Raw genomic sequence first — 14,933 nt, 5'->3', positions numbered from 1 at the left:
GCATGAAAACAAGGGGCAGCAGAGAGACTGTTGGAGCTCTCTGCAGTAAAGGGCCTTCAGACTATGTTTATGGGCAGAGAACTGCCAGAAAAGATGTAAAATTTTAATTTATTAAATTTAAAATTAATTTTATAAATGTTTTTCTTGAGTTCCCTTTTAGGCCCTCCATTTCTAAAGAAGGGGGGCAGGTCTGCTTTACAAGCCTATGTATGAATTAGTGCAGCAGAGGATAGGGTTATGGCTCCCAGCTGTGGGTGTCCTGGTCACTACACTGCAACACCCCCTACTACCTCTAGGCATCCCTGTTCCCTAAGGGAAGTGTGGAGCTCAGGGCCCTTCTAAGCTTCCAGTAAAGGCTAGTTTTAAAGGAAATCTGTCAAACTAAATATGCAGTCTATTCTGCTGACACCATTGCATAGAGATGATTGATAGATCATTTTGTGAAGAAATAATCAGTATTAGGCTAGGTTCACACTGCGTTTTCGGCATCCGTTTAACAGATCCGTTTTTTTTAACTGTCAAAAAAGTAGTGTCAACGGTACTTTATTGTGCGTCAAAAAAAACCACATCCATTTTGATCCTTTTTTTTTTTTTAATAATGGAAGTCAATGGAAAAACGGATTAAAAACGGATGCACACAAATGCATCCGTTTTTTGCAAAAGACGGATCTGTTAAACTGATGCTGAAAACGCAGTGTGAACCTAGCCTTACTTGTTTTCTGTTGCTCTAAATTCCTGCTTAGTCATGACTTAGGAATTAAGTGGGTGGTGTCCCTACTCTCCCATTGGCTGGTTTGCCTCTTAGAATTTAGCCAACAATTAGGACAGCCCACTGGACTCCTAACCCCACAATGAGCAGGGATTTAGATCAATACATAAAGTTATACTGAGTCTTTCCCCACAAAACCATATATTTGCTTAGCTTCTTCTCTATAGCAGGATGTCTGCTTAATAGACTGTATTTTGCATTTGCACGTTACTGACGGTATTGTCATGGTCATTCGTATAACAAAGGTTTGTCGTCTTTTTCAGGGTAAAGAACATTACAAAAAGTAGCCATGTCTGTGGCAAATGATGAGGACATCCCCCAGGTGGAGAGGAAGACGGTCACCGATTTTTGCTACTTGCTGGATAAGTCTAAGCAGCTCTTCAATGGCCTGAGGTTGGTGTCATCCGAGCAACTGAGGGAACAGATTATGGTTTTTATTGGGAATCGATTCGTCTGCATTGTGGACAGAGGTTATCTTGCCCCGGGCAGCCAGTAATTTTTCTGTCCTAGTTGATTTAGACCGATACATCCCATGACTCACAGGAACGGCTTTCCTGCAGATGTCTATTAAGCGATCGCAGCTTTCTGTGACTGGCACAGAGGGAGCACTTTAGCGATTGAATTGAATTAAACACTTCTCAGCTGAAAAATGTATTTCAGACATAGTTACACATTACTGCTTAGGAGGCCGAATGTTCTGCCCCCATTAAAGAGACACAGCATGCAAAATATTATGCGCTATAGAAAGTTCTTATTTAACATTTTCATTATGGGTTAGGTTCAATAGAGGGTGACGTAACCTGGGTAAAGCTGCTCCCAAGCTGAGCCTTATCACAGCACATTGTATGTTCTTATTTCTGCCGCAATGATTTCTTACATTGAAGGAAAAAAAAATGCACTGATCAGCCACAAATATAGAACATTGATCATCTCCTCACAATGGTGTCCGTCAGGGTGGAGATATTTGGCAGCGAGAGAACAGTTCTGCTCTTGAAGTTGACGTGTTGAAAGCCAGAAAAGTGGGCAAGTATAAGGGCCCTATTACACCAACAGATTATCTGATTTTTTTTTTTTTTTTTTTTTTTTTAAGCCAAAGCCAGGAATGGATTATAAACAGAGAAGGGTAACAAAAGAAAGACTGACATTTCCCCTCTTTTCAAATCAATTCCTGGCTTTGGCTTAAAAAATCTGTCAGATAATCTGTTGGTGTAATAGGGTCCTAAGGATCTAAGCCAAATTGTGATGAGTAGATAACCGGGTCACTGTTTCCAAAACGCAAGGTCTTATGGGGTGCTTCCAGTTTGTAATGGTTAGTATCTACTTTAAAGGAAACTACCAGCATGTTTGTCCATACACCTCCTATGTTTTCCCACCCCCCAAGTTCATGTTGACTACTCCTGTACGGAAAGGTCTTGCTGTTCCAATGCATGGACCAGCCACCATTAGTTGCTATAAAGGTGTTGGCGTACACAGGGAGGGCATTGCAGATTGCTGTGTATGTAGCTGCATAGACTGGTTACCGTGTCCGTGCTGACCCCTGTCAACCAGGAAAGCTCCTACAATGCTGAATTACTTTTACATCATGGTCTTAGTCTGGTAATTTACATAGAGAAGAGATGGCATCAGGTATCACTATGGGAAGATGGCAAGCCTGCAAGGGCAGTGAGTTCTGCTGGGTAACCTTAGGTTCTGGCCTTCATGTGGTTGTTCATTTGAAACACACACAATCCACCTAAACGTTAGAGCGGGCCAAGTATATTCTTTCATAGTATTCCTGGGTTGCTTTGGATTTGGCATTGGGCTAAGCTGAGGAGCAGAGTCCAAAGGATCCTTAGTTTTCACCTCCTACGCCCAGGTACTGCAAAAAAAATCTGTGCTGCTACCCTCAGAGTTCTCTAATAGCAACAACTAACTTATCCAAAAGTGGTAATGTTGAAGCAGGTGGCAAAAGATGTAGTCAAACAGGCCAAGGAAAGGATAGACAGAGTTTACTTTACACTGGCAACAGGCAGAAGGTCAGGGCAGGCAGTATGCTAAGAGATGGGTCTTAAGGCTAGCTGGGTCAACATTCTATTGGAATTACCCCTTTTCCGCTCATTGGATCCGCATAACCTTATTGCTCAGGCATCTGAAGATGTCCATTTAATAAGGTATGATGCCAGGACATTGTTGGAGGAAGGAAAACAGTACGTGCTGGCCCCTCAAGTATCTGTGCCCACAGCAGCTAGTATGATGGCAAGGGGAACACAGCTGGAGAGACTCAGCAGGCAGCAGTAATCGTCATGTAGACCACTGGGAAGAAAACGGGAGCATGACAAGGTGACACGTACTTTTTTTTTTTGTGTGTTTTTTTTTAGGTTATCACCATTCCCTTAACATATTATAATTCCTCTCATTGGCACTGGAGAAATCCTTAAATAGAACGAGGCAGCCATGGAGAATTTCACATTCCCTGTGGCTGCCATATTAATAGTACTTTTATTTTTAATGTGCCATCATCTTCCGTGGCACTTCACATCCTTAGGTTAAAATGAATGGTGCTCCCTGGCGTGAGGGATTTTCCCCAGCGTTTCCGTGAATGCAGAGTAATAATGATGCAGATGAGATCTGGTTTCATTATTCAGATGCACACAAGTAATGTACTGCTGGAGCGAACAAGGACCTATAAGCGGGTCAAGTACCAATATACTGTATTAGAGTGCATGCTGAATACCATAATAAGAGGAGATTCATTCTCTATTCTCCCGCACGGTTCGCCCTAACTTGTTAGATCTGACATTGCTTTACTTTTTTTTTTTTTTTTTTAAAGTGATTCATTTTCTCTTAATCTAAAATGTCATTTCATTAGAGGACTGTGCATGGTAATTTCCCATTATCAGTGGGCGAATTGTCATGAATAGACCCTTTTTAGCTAGCCAATCAGCTAATGGCCACAGGTCCTGCTCCTAACCCTGGAGATCAGCTGTTATTGCTGGGGGAAGCTCCTAGCCAGACACTTTTCTTACTGAAGCCTCTGCAAAGAAAATGTGTCATTCCATGGCAGTCGTTTAAATGAATGCTCATTCATGTAATGCATGGACACATCACGTCCTTGAAAAGAGTCTGTGTTTGCACAAAGCTGTGGTCAGTGACTGATTAGTCGGGTGCCAACCCCCCTGCTGATCAGCGGTTCTGGAAGCATTTGTTCACTTTCTAGTGGTGTAGTCCTGTAACTGCTGCTCCATTCAAGTGAATGGCAGCTAAACTGCAGTAACCAGGTCCAGCCATAATGCAGTTTGCAGTAATGCAGTGAACGAAGCCAGCTGCTTCTGACCCTATTCACTGTGTCGTGCAGGTTCTGAATAGCTGATTGGTCATTGATGAGCTATGCTTTAGATATTTATACGTTAAGGCTGGCAGAAGTATATACATGATAGCTTCTAATACAGCAAATCAAACAAAATGTACTAGAGATACATCACTTTTCTGTTTTTAACATGAATAGACCGGTGCCATCATTGAGATGCCGGTGCTGTGGTCTATTTTTTTGAACTGCGGCCCAAATCCCACACATAACGCGGGTCTATTACCGAGCACCAGCGTGGCCTGAAGATTAGAGATGATCGAAAAGCGCTGATGTTCAGGTTCGTACGAACTCGAACCGTCGGTATTTGACTCCCACAGTCTTCCCGTTCCGTGGGGAAGGTGGATATAGCCGAAATCCCACCTGGAAAACAGGAATACAACCTATGGCCCAGGCTGTATCCCTGTTTTCCAGTTGGGACTCGGGCTGTCTCCACCTTCCCCACGGAACGGAAAGACTTGCGGGAGTCAAATACCGATGGTTCAAGTTCGTACGAACCTGAACATCAGCGCTGTTCGATCATCTCTACTGAAGAGCTGGAGGAGGCCTTGCCCTCCCCCCTTTAAGAGAAAACCCCCTCCCCTCTATGACACGGCTTCATTAGAAGCAATGGAGCTGCGTCATAGAGGGGGTTTCCCCCCACTGGGGGCGGGGCCAGTGCTCAGTAGCAGACAAGCACCGTGCACGGGAATTGGGTTGCGGTTCAAAAAAAGGGCCGCGGCATCAGCATCTCAGTGTCGGTCTATTCATGGTAAAAATAAAAACTGCTGGTACATTCGCTTTATTAATAAAATACTACTTTTCCCCCATGACACACATGGGTTTATTATAGAAAGATGTCAACCTCTAAATAGGAAATTATATCCCCTGAATATTGCAGCAATAATTTACTTCTGGTTATCTCTGCCATTTCCAGCGCACAGTAATAGGAAACTCATCTGTAACTAGATATTTAAAGATCCATCTTGATCCTCTTTCTGCAAGTAGCTCCTGGATTGCAATAGAATCAATACATTGAATGGAGCCATCGCTGTCATAAATGTATCATAATAGTCCGTGTGCGTCATCTAAAGGGTAAAAGCATTAACTCTTTGTTGTGTCGGAGTTAAGTGTGTGGGTTACGAGAGTCGATGACTGACGCCATGTTAAACAGCTCAGTGATGAGTTTCCTGGTAATGTATCTTAGTATACCTGTTTCTATTACAGTTATTCAATTTGTTATTATAGTTTTTTTTCTGCTAGTTTTCCCAGGACTTATCAAATTATTTCTACTCTAGTCTTACCAGCCAATCTGTTTTGATGCTGGGCTCTTACTGGAAAATGTATACTACTATTCAACGCCAAATACTGCCATTGCCTTGCATCACCCATATGACGCCAAATGACTTAGGACCTCTTATAATGGCAGCACTGACCCCCCTCAGCACCTCCAGGTTCTTTCCCTGTACACCGATCTACCCCTGGCCAGTCCAGATATGGCAGTAGAGCGGGCCAGTTGGGTTGGGGGCCCGGTGCACCAAAACAGCATACATGCACATGGATTAAATTGCAAAAACAGCGCCAAAGGTGAAAGTAAGAAACTTTGAATCCTCGGTGCCTCATGAGCTATAGGGAGCTATCAGCGGCTTAGGTACTTCTAACCGAACCTGCTGATAGTTTCCCTTTAAATAATCTGAAACAGATCTTAACACTTTAGTTTTGTAGAACGACCAGATTTTGGAGAAATTTGAAGTGACCTTTATTCTAGTGAATCGATCCATTCATCTCTTATTACTATTAGAAGATGCCGTCGTCTATTTTATGTACTGCTTTTAAAAAATAGCGCCACTATTTCAGCCTGATCCAAAGCTTAAATGTATAATAGTTGCCTCTTTTTTCCAATGGACGCCTTCAAAAGAAGGTTAAATTGACTCATTCCCGGTATGTGTTGAGTGTAGATGACCTTCATGTCCTTCACTTCTCAGCAGAAAGGGGTTAATCCTGTGTAGTTCGCTGTGTACATTGAAGCCAAGACATTTAATAAGGTCATTTTAGAACCGGGGATTCAGAAGCACTTTAGACGCTCGGTGCTGCTGCAATTCATGTGTGTAATGTCAATTTTCTGTTTTCCTTCATTTTCTCTCTTTTTTTCCTCCATGAGCTCGGCTAAAAAAATGTCTTCTTTTCAGCCCTGGAAAATCAGCAACTGTTGAGGTTTTCACTTTTAATTTTCAGCTTCACTGCCCATTTTCCTGCCAGTGGGATGATGTGCTCTGACTTCACAAACTCCCAAACTAGAAATTGGGGACAAATAAACTGACTCCTTTTGCAAAAGTAATAACAAGAGCCGAGGCGAGGGGCAGAATGCGGCATTTACTTGACGCACTAATGGTGGGTTTAACCTTTTCACGGTTTACAAATTGCTTGGGAAATGAGTAAAGCAGAAAAAACTGAGGGCTCATTTTAAGTGGAGGTTCATTTCAGGTATACCTGCTCTTCTGTAGGAACCCATTGTAAAAATATCAATTACTTCAAATGTTTCCTTTAGGGGAACTTCTCTTTTTCGCAGCAGGGAGCATTTCGGTAATGCAAAAAAAAAAAAAAAAAAAACAATAAAATAACCAAGGAAATTTTGAAGGTTTTTCAGGATGAAAGCAATTGATAGCCTATCCACAGTTCACTGGCTCCCTTGATGATCGGCTGTTTGGTGCCCACACAACAGAGAAAATGGAGTTGGAAGGAAGTAGTTGGCTCTGTTCTCTATGTAGTGGTGGCAACAATGTACTGAAGCCTCAGCTCCTATTTTATCCTCTAGGCTATATTTTTTTTTCTTGGACAACCTATTGTCTTCCTGGTCAGCCAGCCATTATGTAGTTTTCGAAATGGCTACAGACTGCGACCCATACTCATCAGGTTTTGCACATAGGCATCAGCAACCTTTTAGGCATCAGCACAGTGCACTTCTGTCAGGCCTGTTGAGTGTAGGCGATCACTGATGTTTACAAAAAATTACACCTTAAAAAAAAAACACAAACATTTAAGTCTCGGCAATAAATCCACTCCCTGCAATCTGCTGTCCACTGCCTATTAGGGGAATTCTGCCTCTATTAACCGCCAGATCGGGACAGGGCCTTGCATATGCTATAAGTAGGGGAGAAAGCCTAAAAAAAAACCCTGGGCTGTGTACTTTCAGGCTGAGGGAGTCTGCCTGTTTAAGATGATTGCCCTGTCCCTGAAAGATAAATCAAGGCTTCCCTCTCATCTTGACCACCCGTAAAGCTCAGGGCAACTGTCCCTTGTGTAAATAGCAGTGTATCTAGCGCAGTATTTACACAGTACTGCAGTATAATCTCCCCTTCCCCTCTCAGTTTAGTCTGCATTATTTAGCAACAGATGCCTGTTTAGTGTAGCCCCTACCTTGCTACTGCTGCGGCCATTTATTTCCTTTCTGTTCCCATAGCATCTTGCAAGGAGCACCTAGTAAGGCTAGTAACCCCCCTAGCTAGCCCAGTACAATGCCAGCCTTTTCAGTCTACGACTCCGGTATGTCATGGAATAGCAGAGAAAGTAAGGAGGGAAGTAACCTTATGTACTACTGACAAATGGCTCAGCTTTGGTCCCTCCAACAAAGTGCTGGGTAGTGAAAATCCATTCGGCCCTTTTGCTGTCGGCCGAATATGACACCAGCGGCTCCTTTTTAGATTACCTACAGTCAGTTAAACTCAATGGGCTTGGCAGGAGTTTTAACAAGGAAGGTATATATGGCGGCATATCTTTTTGACCTATTGCTGACATACTATAAACCTGAGATGGTGCGGGAATAACATGAAGTGAATGAGCATATGCCCTTAGGTTGGTAAAAATTGCATTTTTTAGTTTACTGTTACCTTACAATAGAATGTCCTAGAAAGTTATCTATGGGGCCAGAATTCTTTAAAAGGGTTTTCCACCTTGGCCCTTCCCCTTTATATGAGTAGAGTTCGAGTTTGCAGGTATATATCCCGATCAGTCGATGATTATGACCACCCGCCAGAGTCCTAAGCCAAGAATGAGCATGGATTTGGATCAATAAATGTCACTTTAGGCTAGGTTCACACACACAGTAAAATTCCAGTGTATGCACAGATTGATGTTTTTCCATAGACTTTAATATAGCACATTAGATAATAAAACTATTTTATCTTATTTTAAGGGTGGAAGAGTACTTTGATTTTACTATGTACCTTAGTAGTACTAAATCTTTAACCATAAAACTATATATATAAATCAGCTCATCTCCTCCTGCTCGTGATATGCCTCTTGCAGATTGGACTGCATTTTCACAGTGACAGTTTTCCTTTAAGGACTACAAGATTACAGTGTTACGCTTTACACTCTTGGAGGCTTTGTAGTCATTGATCCCTTGGGACCCTCCATCAGCTCATTCACACCTCGGTGCATGCTGAAATGCAGGATTTTTGGTAGTTTTCCGGGTGAATTTATACATCCAATAATCATTAGGATTGATCGCAAACCACAGAGCAGCATGTCCTCAGCCACCGTACATTAAATGTGGTTGACAGATGACCGCGCTTATGTGATGTGTGCCTAGAAGTACATGAAGCAGTCTTGCTGCATTTATTGCAGTGCATCAGTATTATGTAAACTAGTATTATATAAGCTGTGGGATCTATGGATAGGTCACTGTATAAAATAAGGAATTATGGGTAAATTGTTCATGTTTATAGTAGAAGTGTAGTACTTCTGTACTGTTTTTTTCTTGTCTTTTTATTTATTTATTTTATTTATTTTTTGCTGAAAAAGGGCTAGGTATTTTCTGAGAAAGTGTTCTCCTATGCTGTAGCCCACTCTATATGGTGTTTAGCCATCATACTTTGTCATACTGTTGGGCTTCTATACTTTACCTTCCCCTACAGGTAGTCCTCATACTGTATACCTCCCTCCCCTCTATAATTGTTCCCCTGTACTGTATACATCTTCCCTTTGCAGGCTATGCCCATACTTTATACCTCCCTTCCCTCCTCTGTAGTTGGTCTCTAATACTTTATACATCCCCCCCCCTCCCCCCAAAGGTACTGCCCATACTTTATACCCCCCTGTAGGTCGTCCAAATACCTTCTGCTGCCCAGCGCCCCCCCCCCCTCCCCTCCCCCAAATAACTCAGTGTCCTCTACTGTGCATCATCTTACCTCTCCTGCCTCCTTTGCAGTTGGGGGTGGAGTATAACAAGTCTGGCCCTGATTGGCTGATGCTCAGCACCCAGTGTCAGGGATCTGGTCAGCTGACTATATCTTGGGCTTAAAGGGAACCTGTCACCCCCCGTGTCGGGGCAGAGCCCAGCCAACCCCCAGTTAGAGACCCTTATTCTTACGCCATGCACGAAGTACCGCTCCTGGAGCCACTCCCGCTGCCGAGATGTCCCCGTCGGAAGCCCGGTGCACGCGCATCAGAGATGAGTCCGACACTCATAGAGAATGAATGGAGTCGTCATTCTCTGAGCGTCGGATTAATCTCTGATGCGCGCGCACCGGGCTTCCGACGGTGACATCTCGGCGGCGGGAGCGGCTCCAGGAGCTGGACTTCGTACACGAATAAGAGTCTCTAACTGGGGGTCGGCCCTGCTTTACCCTGGCCAGAGGGAAAAAATTCGCTTTATGTTTGGAGTAGGGCTTATATTTCAAGCCCATTCCAAAAAGCCTGCAAAATTAAGCTAGGTCTTTTTGGTGAAACACAATATGTAGTACTTAAAGTAATACTGATTAGTGTGTCTATTACCTCATATGCACATACTTTTAGGGAGAGAGTAAATGCGGTAGGATTTTTCACAGGCCCATTTAAGGGGAACCTTTTTACCAGTTTCATGCTGCCCGAACCACAGACTGCATGAAAAATACCGGGCTTCCTTATCACATTGACACATAATACACTGCATCATTTTAGAGTAATCAAAGTTTCAACCTTGGCCAGGAATGGGTCTCCAAGACATCAGGCTGTCTGACATGTCTATCCATATTTGCTCATAGGGAGACAGTCAGGGATGACAGACCACCCTTATTACCTGGAGCCCCATTACTGATGGAAGTTACAACTTTAATTATTCTGGAACAGCACATTAACATGGTGCTGCTACTCCTAGGGAAATGAAAACTCAGTGGTGGGCGTTACCAAACCAGGTAGGGGAACACTGTTCGGGATACTGGGGTGGCAAAAATGTGATGTGCTTGGAAGACCAGATCTGTTAAGTGGGTTACAGTTCTGGTGCCTATACTCTGCATAGATTCGATCAGGCCATTCTTAAGACAACAGTGCCTACAGTTTTCCATGGTACAAATACCAGACTACAAATACTCTATGTAGTCTGATCCTGCTTTCATACTCCATTCCATCTATTACCTACTTGTCTGTTATCTATAGAGTGTAGGTTAGTGAGGATTGGGATACAATTAGAACAGGGTAAGATTAAATGTTCAGACTACAGAGTTTGTGTAGTCTGTTACCATGGAAACATGGAACTTTTTAGGGACTGTAACTATAAAATGATTGGAAATTGGTTGTGAAAGTGGATACTCCTTTTAACCCTTTAAGGACGGAGCCAGTTTTCATTTTGGCGCTTTCGTTTTTTTCCTCCTTATATTTAAAAGGCCACGGTACTTGCATATTACCCCCTACAGACCCACATGAGCCCTAATTTTTTAATTTTTCTATAAAATATGTTGAAAAAACAAAGAAATTATATGTGCAGTGAAACTTGAAAAAGGGTGCAATTTCTTTTATTTCGAGGGGGTTTCGTATTTACGCCGTTCGCCCTATGGTAAAACTGACATGTTATCTATGTTCCTCAAGTCAGTATGATTACAACGATATGTAACTTGTATAACTTTTATATTATTTGATGGCTTTTAAAAAAATTGTTTTTCTTAAAAGGTTTACATGTGTTTAAAATCGCTATATTCCCATCCTTTATAACGCTTTATTATTGTTTGGTCTATGGGGCTGTGTGAGGTGTAATTTTTTTGCTAATTTCTTTTTCTTCCCTGAACCGTAATTTTTTTGCGCCGCGATCTGTTCTTTCTTTTAGTACCTTGTTTGCATATATGTGACTTTTTGATCACTTTTTAGTACATTTTTTTTCTGGATTTAATGTAAACAAAAATGCAGTAATACAGTAATTAGAAGCCCCCTGGGGGACTTCTATATACACAGCACTGTTCTCCCATTGATATCAATGCTGTGTATATAATAGAGCAATGATCCATCAGATCGGTGCTCTATTATTCTGGTCTGCTGCAGACCATCTACATGGATTGCCGAGCCGGGATCAGCGTCATTCTGACGCTGACCCCCGGCCGGCTCATTACAACGGATCTCCCCTCCGCAATAGACACCAGGGAGAGGAGCACAGTCACTATTTATCCAGACTTGTGCTGTTTGGGGGCGACCTTCTCCGCCGGCGGTGCTGGCCGGGTTCTGGTGTGGTGTTTTTGGGTCTGGTCCTGTGGATTTGGGGGTCGCAGGGCCGTCCCATGGCCCCCGTTCCCTGGCTGTGCGTGCCTGCGGGGTTGGTGGCCACTGACTGGCACGGTGTGGACTTAGTGTAGGGACCTATGTGTATCAGATACCGGCACGAGGTACATGGGGCAGTATGGCTTGATCAATTCATACACAAAATTCTGATGTGTTTTTTATTTAGCCTAGCGGCACTAGTATCAGCCATAGGTGTGAGGTGCAGCACTCTGTTTCTTCCCTGAACCACAGTCACTATTTATTTAAATGCAGCTGTCAGCTTTGACAGCTGCACTTATATAGCGTCACAAGCGCGTGGGATTTAGCCCACTCAGCCAATCTGACGGCAGAGGTGTCCCGCCCCAGTCACTGACTAGCTGAGCGGGGTATCTATCAGCCGTGTCTTGGCATAGCCAAAGGGGTACTGAGCAGACAGCCGTCTGGAGTCCAGGAGCGGGGCGAGGTACTGCGTGGGCACCAGAACAGGTGACTATAACCTCTTTCTTATGTTTCCCCGGCCCCAAATAATTTTCCTTCTAATGGAGCTGCACAAATGAGATCTCTGAGAGAAACACCCTACCACGCCATTATCCCAACGTGTACTCCTGAACGGAAGAGAAGGATCTCAGAAGAGCCCCAAACTTTTGACATGTCAGTATATGCCAGTACGTGCCAAGATATGCCAGTATCGGCTTGAATTTCTCCATTGTGATACTGTAATGCAGCGGTTTATTCTGTTAACTCCGCAACATCTCCAGGTGATCAGCTGACTCAGTGGGAACAAATGGATTTCCATTTGACAGCATCATCTCTGATGTCTATGTTGAGAGAAGACAGTGCTTCATGGACTGTTGCCTTTTGCACGTACTATTTTCACTCTGAAGACATTTAGTACCTCTCGGGTGGAGGGATGTCAGAATCATTTCAGTGTTCAGCATATAAGTTTTCCTCTACTTTTGTCTCCTATTTTTTTCCATATAAGAAGCCAGTGAATCACCCTCCCCCCTCCCCCCCCCCCCCCCCCCATTCTTTTGATCCAAGTTTTTGTATCAGAACAAAATACATAAACACTTAGTTTACCTTTTATCCATCTTGACTGCTGTATGCAAAGAAATGTGAAGCCTTATATGTATTAGAGCTTGCCCATAGCACAATATAGTTGTTGTCCCCAGCAAGCAAATGGTTCTATGCCCCAATTTTCTTTTTTCTTTAGGGCCAGTTCACATGGAGTAAAACGGGCGGAATTCCGGCCTCCGTGTCATACTGGCGGTTTATGGGAGGGCTTGTGCGCCTCTGACATGTAAATTCTTCCGCATGGAGAATTAACTGGTACCAGAAAGTTATACAGGTTTGTAAATTACCTCTATTTGAAAATTCAATTCTTTTATTATTTAAATGCTGCTGTATGCTCTGCAGGAAGTAGAATATTATTTTCAGTGTTAGGCTAGGTTCACACTGCGTTTTTGCTATCTGTCTTTTTTTCATCCGTTTTTTGCAAAAAAACGGATGCATTTGTGTGCATCCGTTTTTCCATTGACTTCCATTGTAAAAAAAGGGATCAAAATGGATCTGTTTTTTTAACTGACACAAAAGTAGTGTCAGCTACGTTTTTGTGTCCGCCAAGAAACCGGATCCGTTTCAATCTGTTTTTTTACTATGGAAGTCAATGGAAAAACAGATCAAAACTGATGCACACAAATGCATACGTTTTTTGCAAAAAAACGGCTGGAAAAAAACTGTTTGCAAATACGCAGTGTGAACCTAGCCTTACACAGTGCCCTCTGCTGCCACCTCTGTCCATGTCGTTAACTGTCCAGTTCAGGAGAGGTTTTCTATGGGGATTTGCTACTGCTCTGGACAGTTCCTGTCACAGACAGAGGTGGCAGCAGAGAGCACTGTTTCCAACTGGAAAGAATACACCAGTACCTGCAGGACATACAGCAGCTGATAAGTACTGTAAGACTGGAGATTGTTGAACAGTGATAATTTCCAAATCTGTGTAACTTTCTGAAACCAGCCAATTTGAAAAAGAAAAGTTTTCTTCGGCATACCCCTTTAAGGTTCCATTCACACCTCTAGTATGCCCAAAAAATCCTTTACCTGCCATGTGGCAAAAGAGAGCCAGTATAAGTCTACACACCTGTTTTACATTATATAGATTGGTTTAGCAAAAACTGTGCCATCCCAGTAAACTGTGCCATAGTAAATGCATAACGTTTCCCTTTAAGGAGAGTGGCACTGGGAAAAAATAAGCAGGAAGCACTCCTCTAGAAGGAATAAAGTACGCTTTCTGTTGCTACCTATTAGAGGTAGCTTGACAAAGGCCTCTTGGATAGCCACCAGCACCTTCCTCTGAACTGACGGGAAGGAATCCAGAAGAAGAGGTCTACAAGTGGGTAACTTCCTTCTGGTGGAGATTGCTCAGCGGTACTGTTATGGGGGCACCATGTATGCCAATCTGTCCCTGGCCTGGTGGGAGGCGTCCTTAGTGTTTTGTGCTTTGCTAATAAATGATATATGTAAAGTTTCTCATGGTGCACATTTGGGTTCTTTTTGGGACAGCGCTGTATCTAGTACCATTTTTTTTTCTTGTTTTTTTGCGACTCAGGATAAGTGACATGCTGCTTATTTGTGCTGACAAAAATCTGCGTGGAAATTTTCCTTTGCCCATGAACAGGTTTTGGAAACCTCATTCTCGTGCATAGGGTGTAGCTTGTTGACGTGGATGTTGGTGCAGAATCTTTACAGAAATCTGATGTGTGAATGTGTGTCCCTTCTGACACTGCGTAACATTACACATCGCTCACAGTACCCAGGATGGCGCTCCCCATAGATGGAGGTAGTCAGAGCAGTGTGTTCCCCCTCCACTCTCCTGTTCACCACCTGCTCAGTTACCACTGAATCCCCCACAATAGCTACAGCAGCCCCCCTCCCTTCCTATCTCCCGACCACCAAAGAGCTGCTACAAAATGCTGTCTGCCGGCAAGAACTTCCATACAAACAGCCTTACCAGAGACTGATGCAGAGGAGAACTGTAATGCTGTCATTGTGTGGCAGCCTCTGTTTGCTTACTCTGCCCTGCAGGAGGGGTCTGCGCTCACTTCTTCAGGGAGAGATGGATGCCGTCACACACTACACTCAGCTCCATGCTTTCAGCATTACGTAGAAACATCCAGCTTCCAGGATGCCGGAAGAGCAGGGGGCAAAACCTGATCCCATTACAGTCAATTTTCTAGTTTTTACAACATGGATTTTACCCAGCTATGTCTACCTAACCGCTACAAATAAAGGAGGTCATGATAGTGTTTTTTATTAAAATTTTAATACAGTGGTGCCTTG

General features: G+C 43.3%; 1 protein-coding gene across 5 annotated transcripts in view; it reads left to right on the top strand.

Annotated features, from left to right (window-relative positions):
• Window positions 1–14,933, top strand: part of SCAI (suppressor of cancer cell invasion) — a 103,221-nt gene that overhangs the window by 44,825 nt on the left and 43,463 nt on the right. For all 5 annotated transcript variants that reach the window (XM_069985691.1, XM_069985687.1, XM_069985689.1 and 2 more), the window contains exon 2: window positions 1,033–1,162. In XM_069985691.1, the coding sequence (XP_069841792.1) occupies window positions 1,059–1,162 (104 nt within the window). In that variant the 5' untranslated portion in view covers window positions 1,033–1,058. The remainder of the gene's footprint in view (window positions 1–1,032; window positions 1,163–14,933) is intronic.

This window comes from Dendropsophus ebraccatus, chromosome 10 (assembly GCF_027789765.1).
Source record: "Dendropsophus ebraccatus isolate aDenEbr1 chromosome 10, aDenEbr1.pat, whole genome shotgun sequence".
In the NCBI taxonomy this organism is placed as follows: domain Eukaryota; kingdom Metazoa; phylum Chordata; class Amphibia; order Anura; family Hylidae; genus Dendropsophus; species Dendropsophus ebraccatus.
Note: the sequence above shows the minus strand (reverse complement) of the source record. Positions and strands in the feature narration are given on the sequence as shown.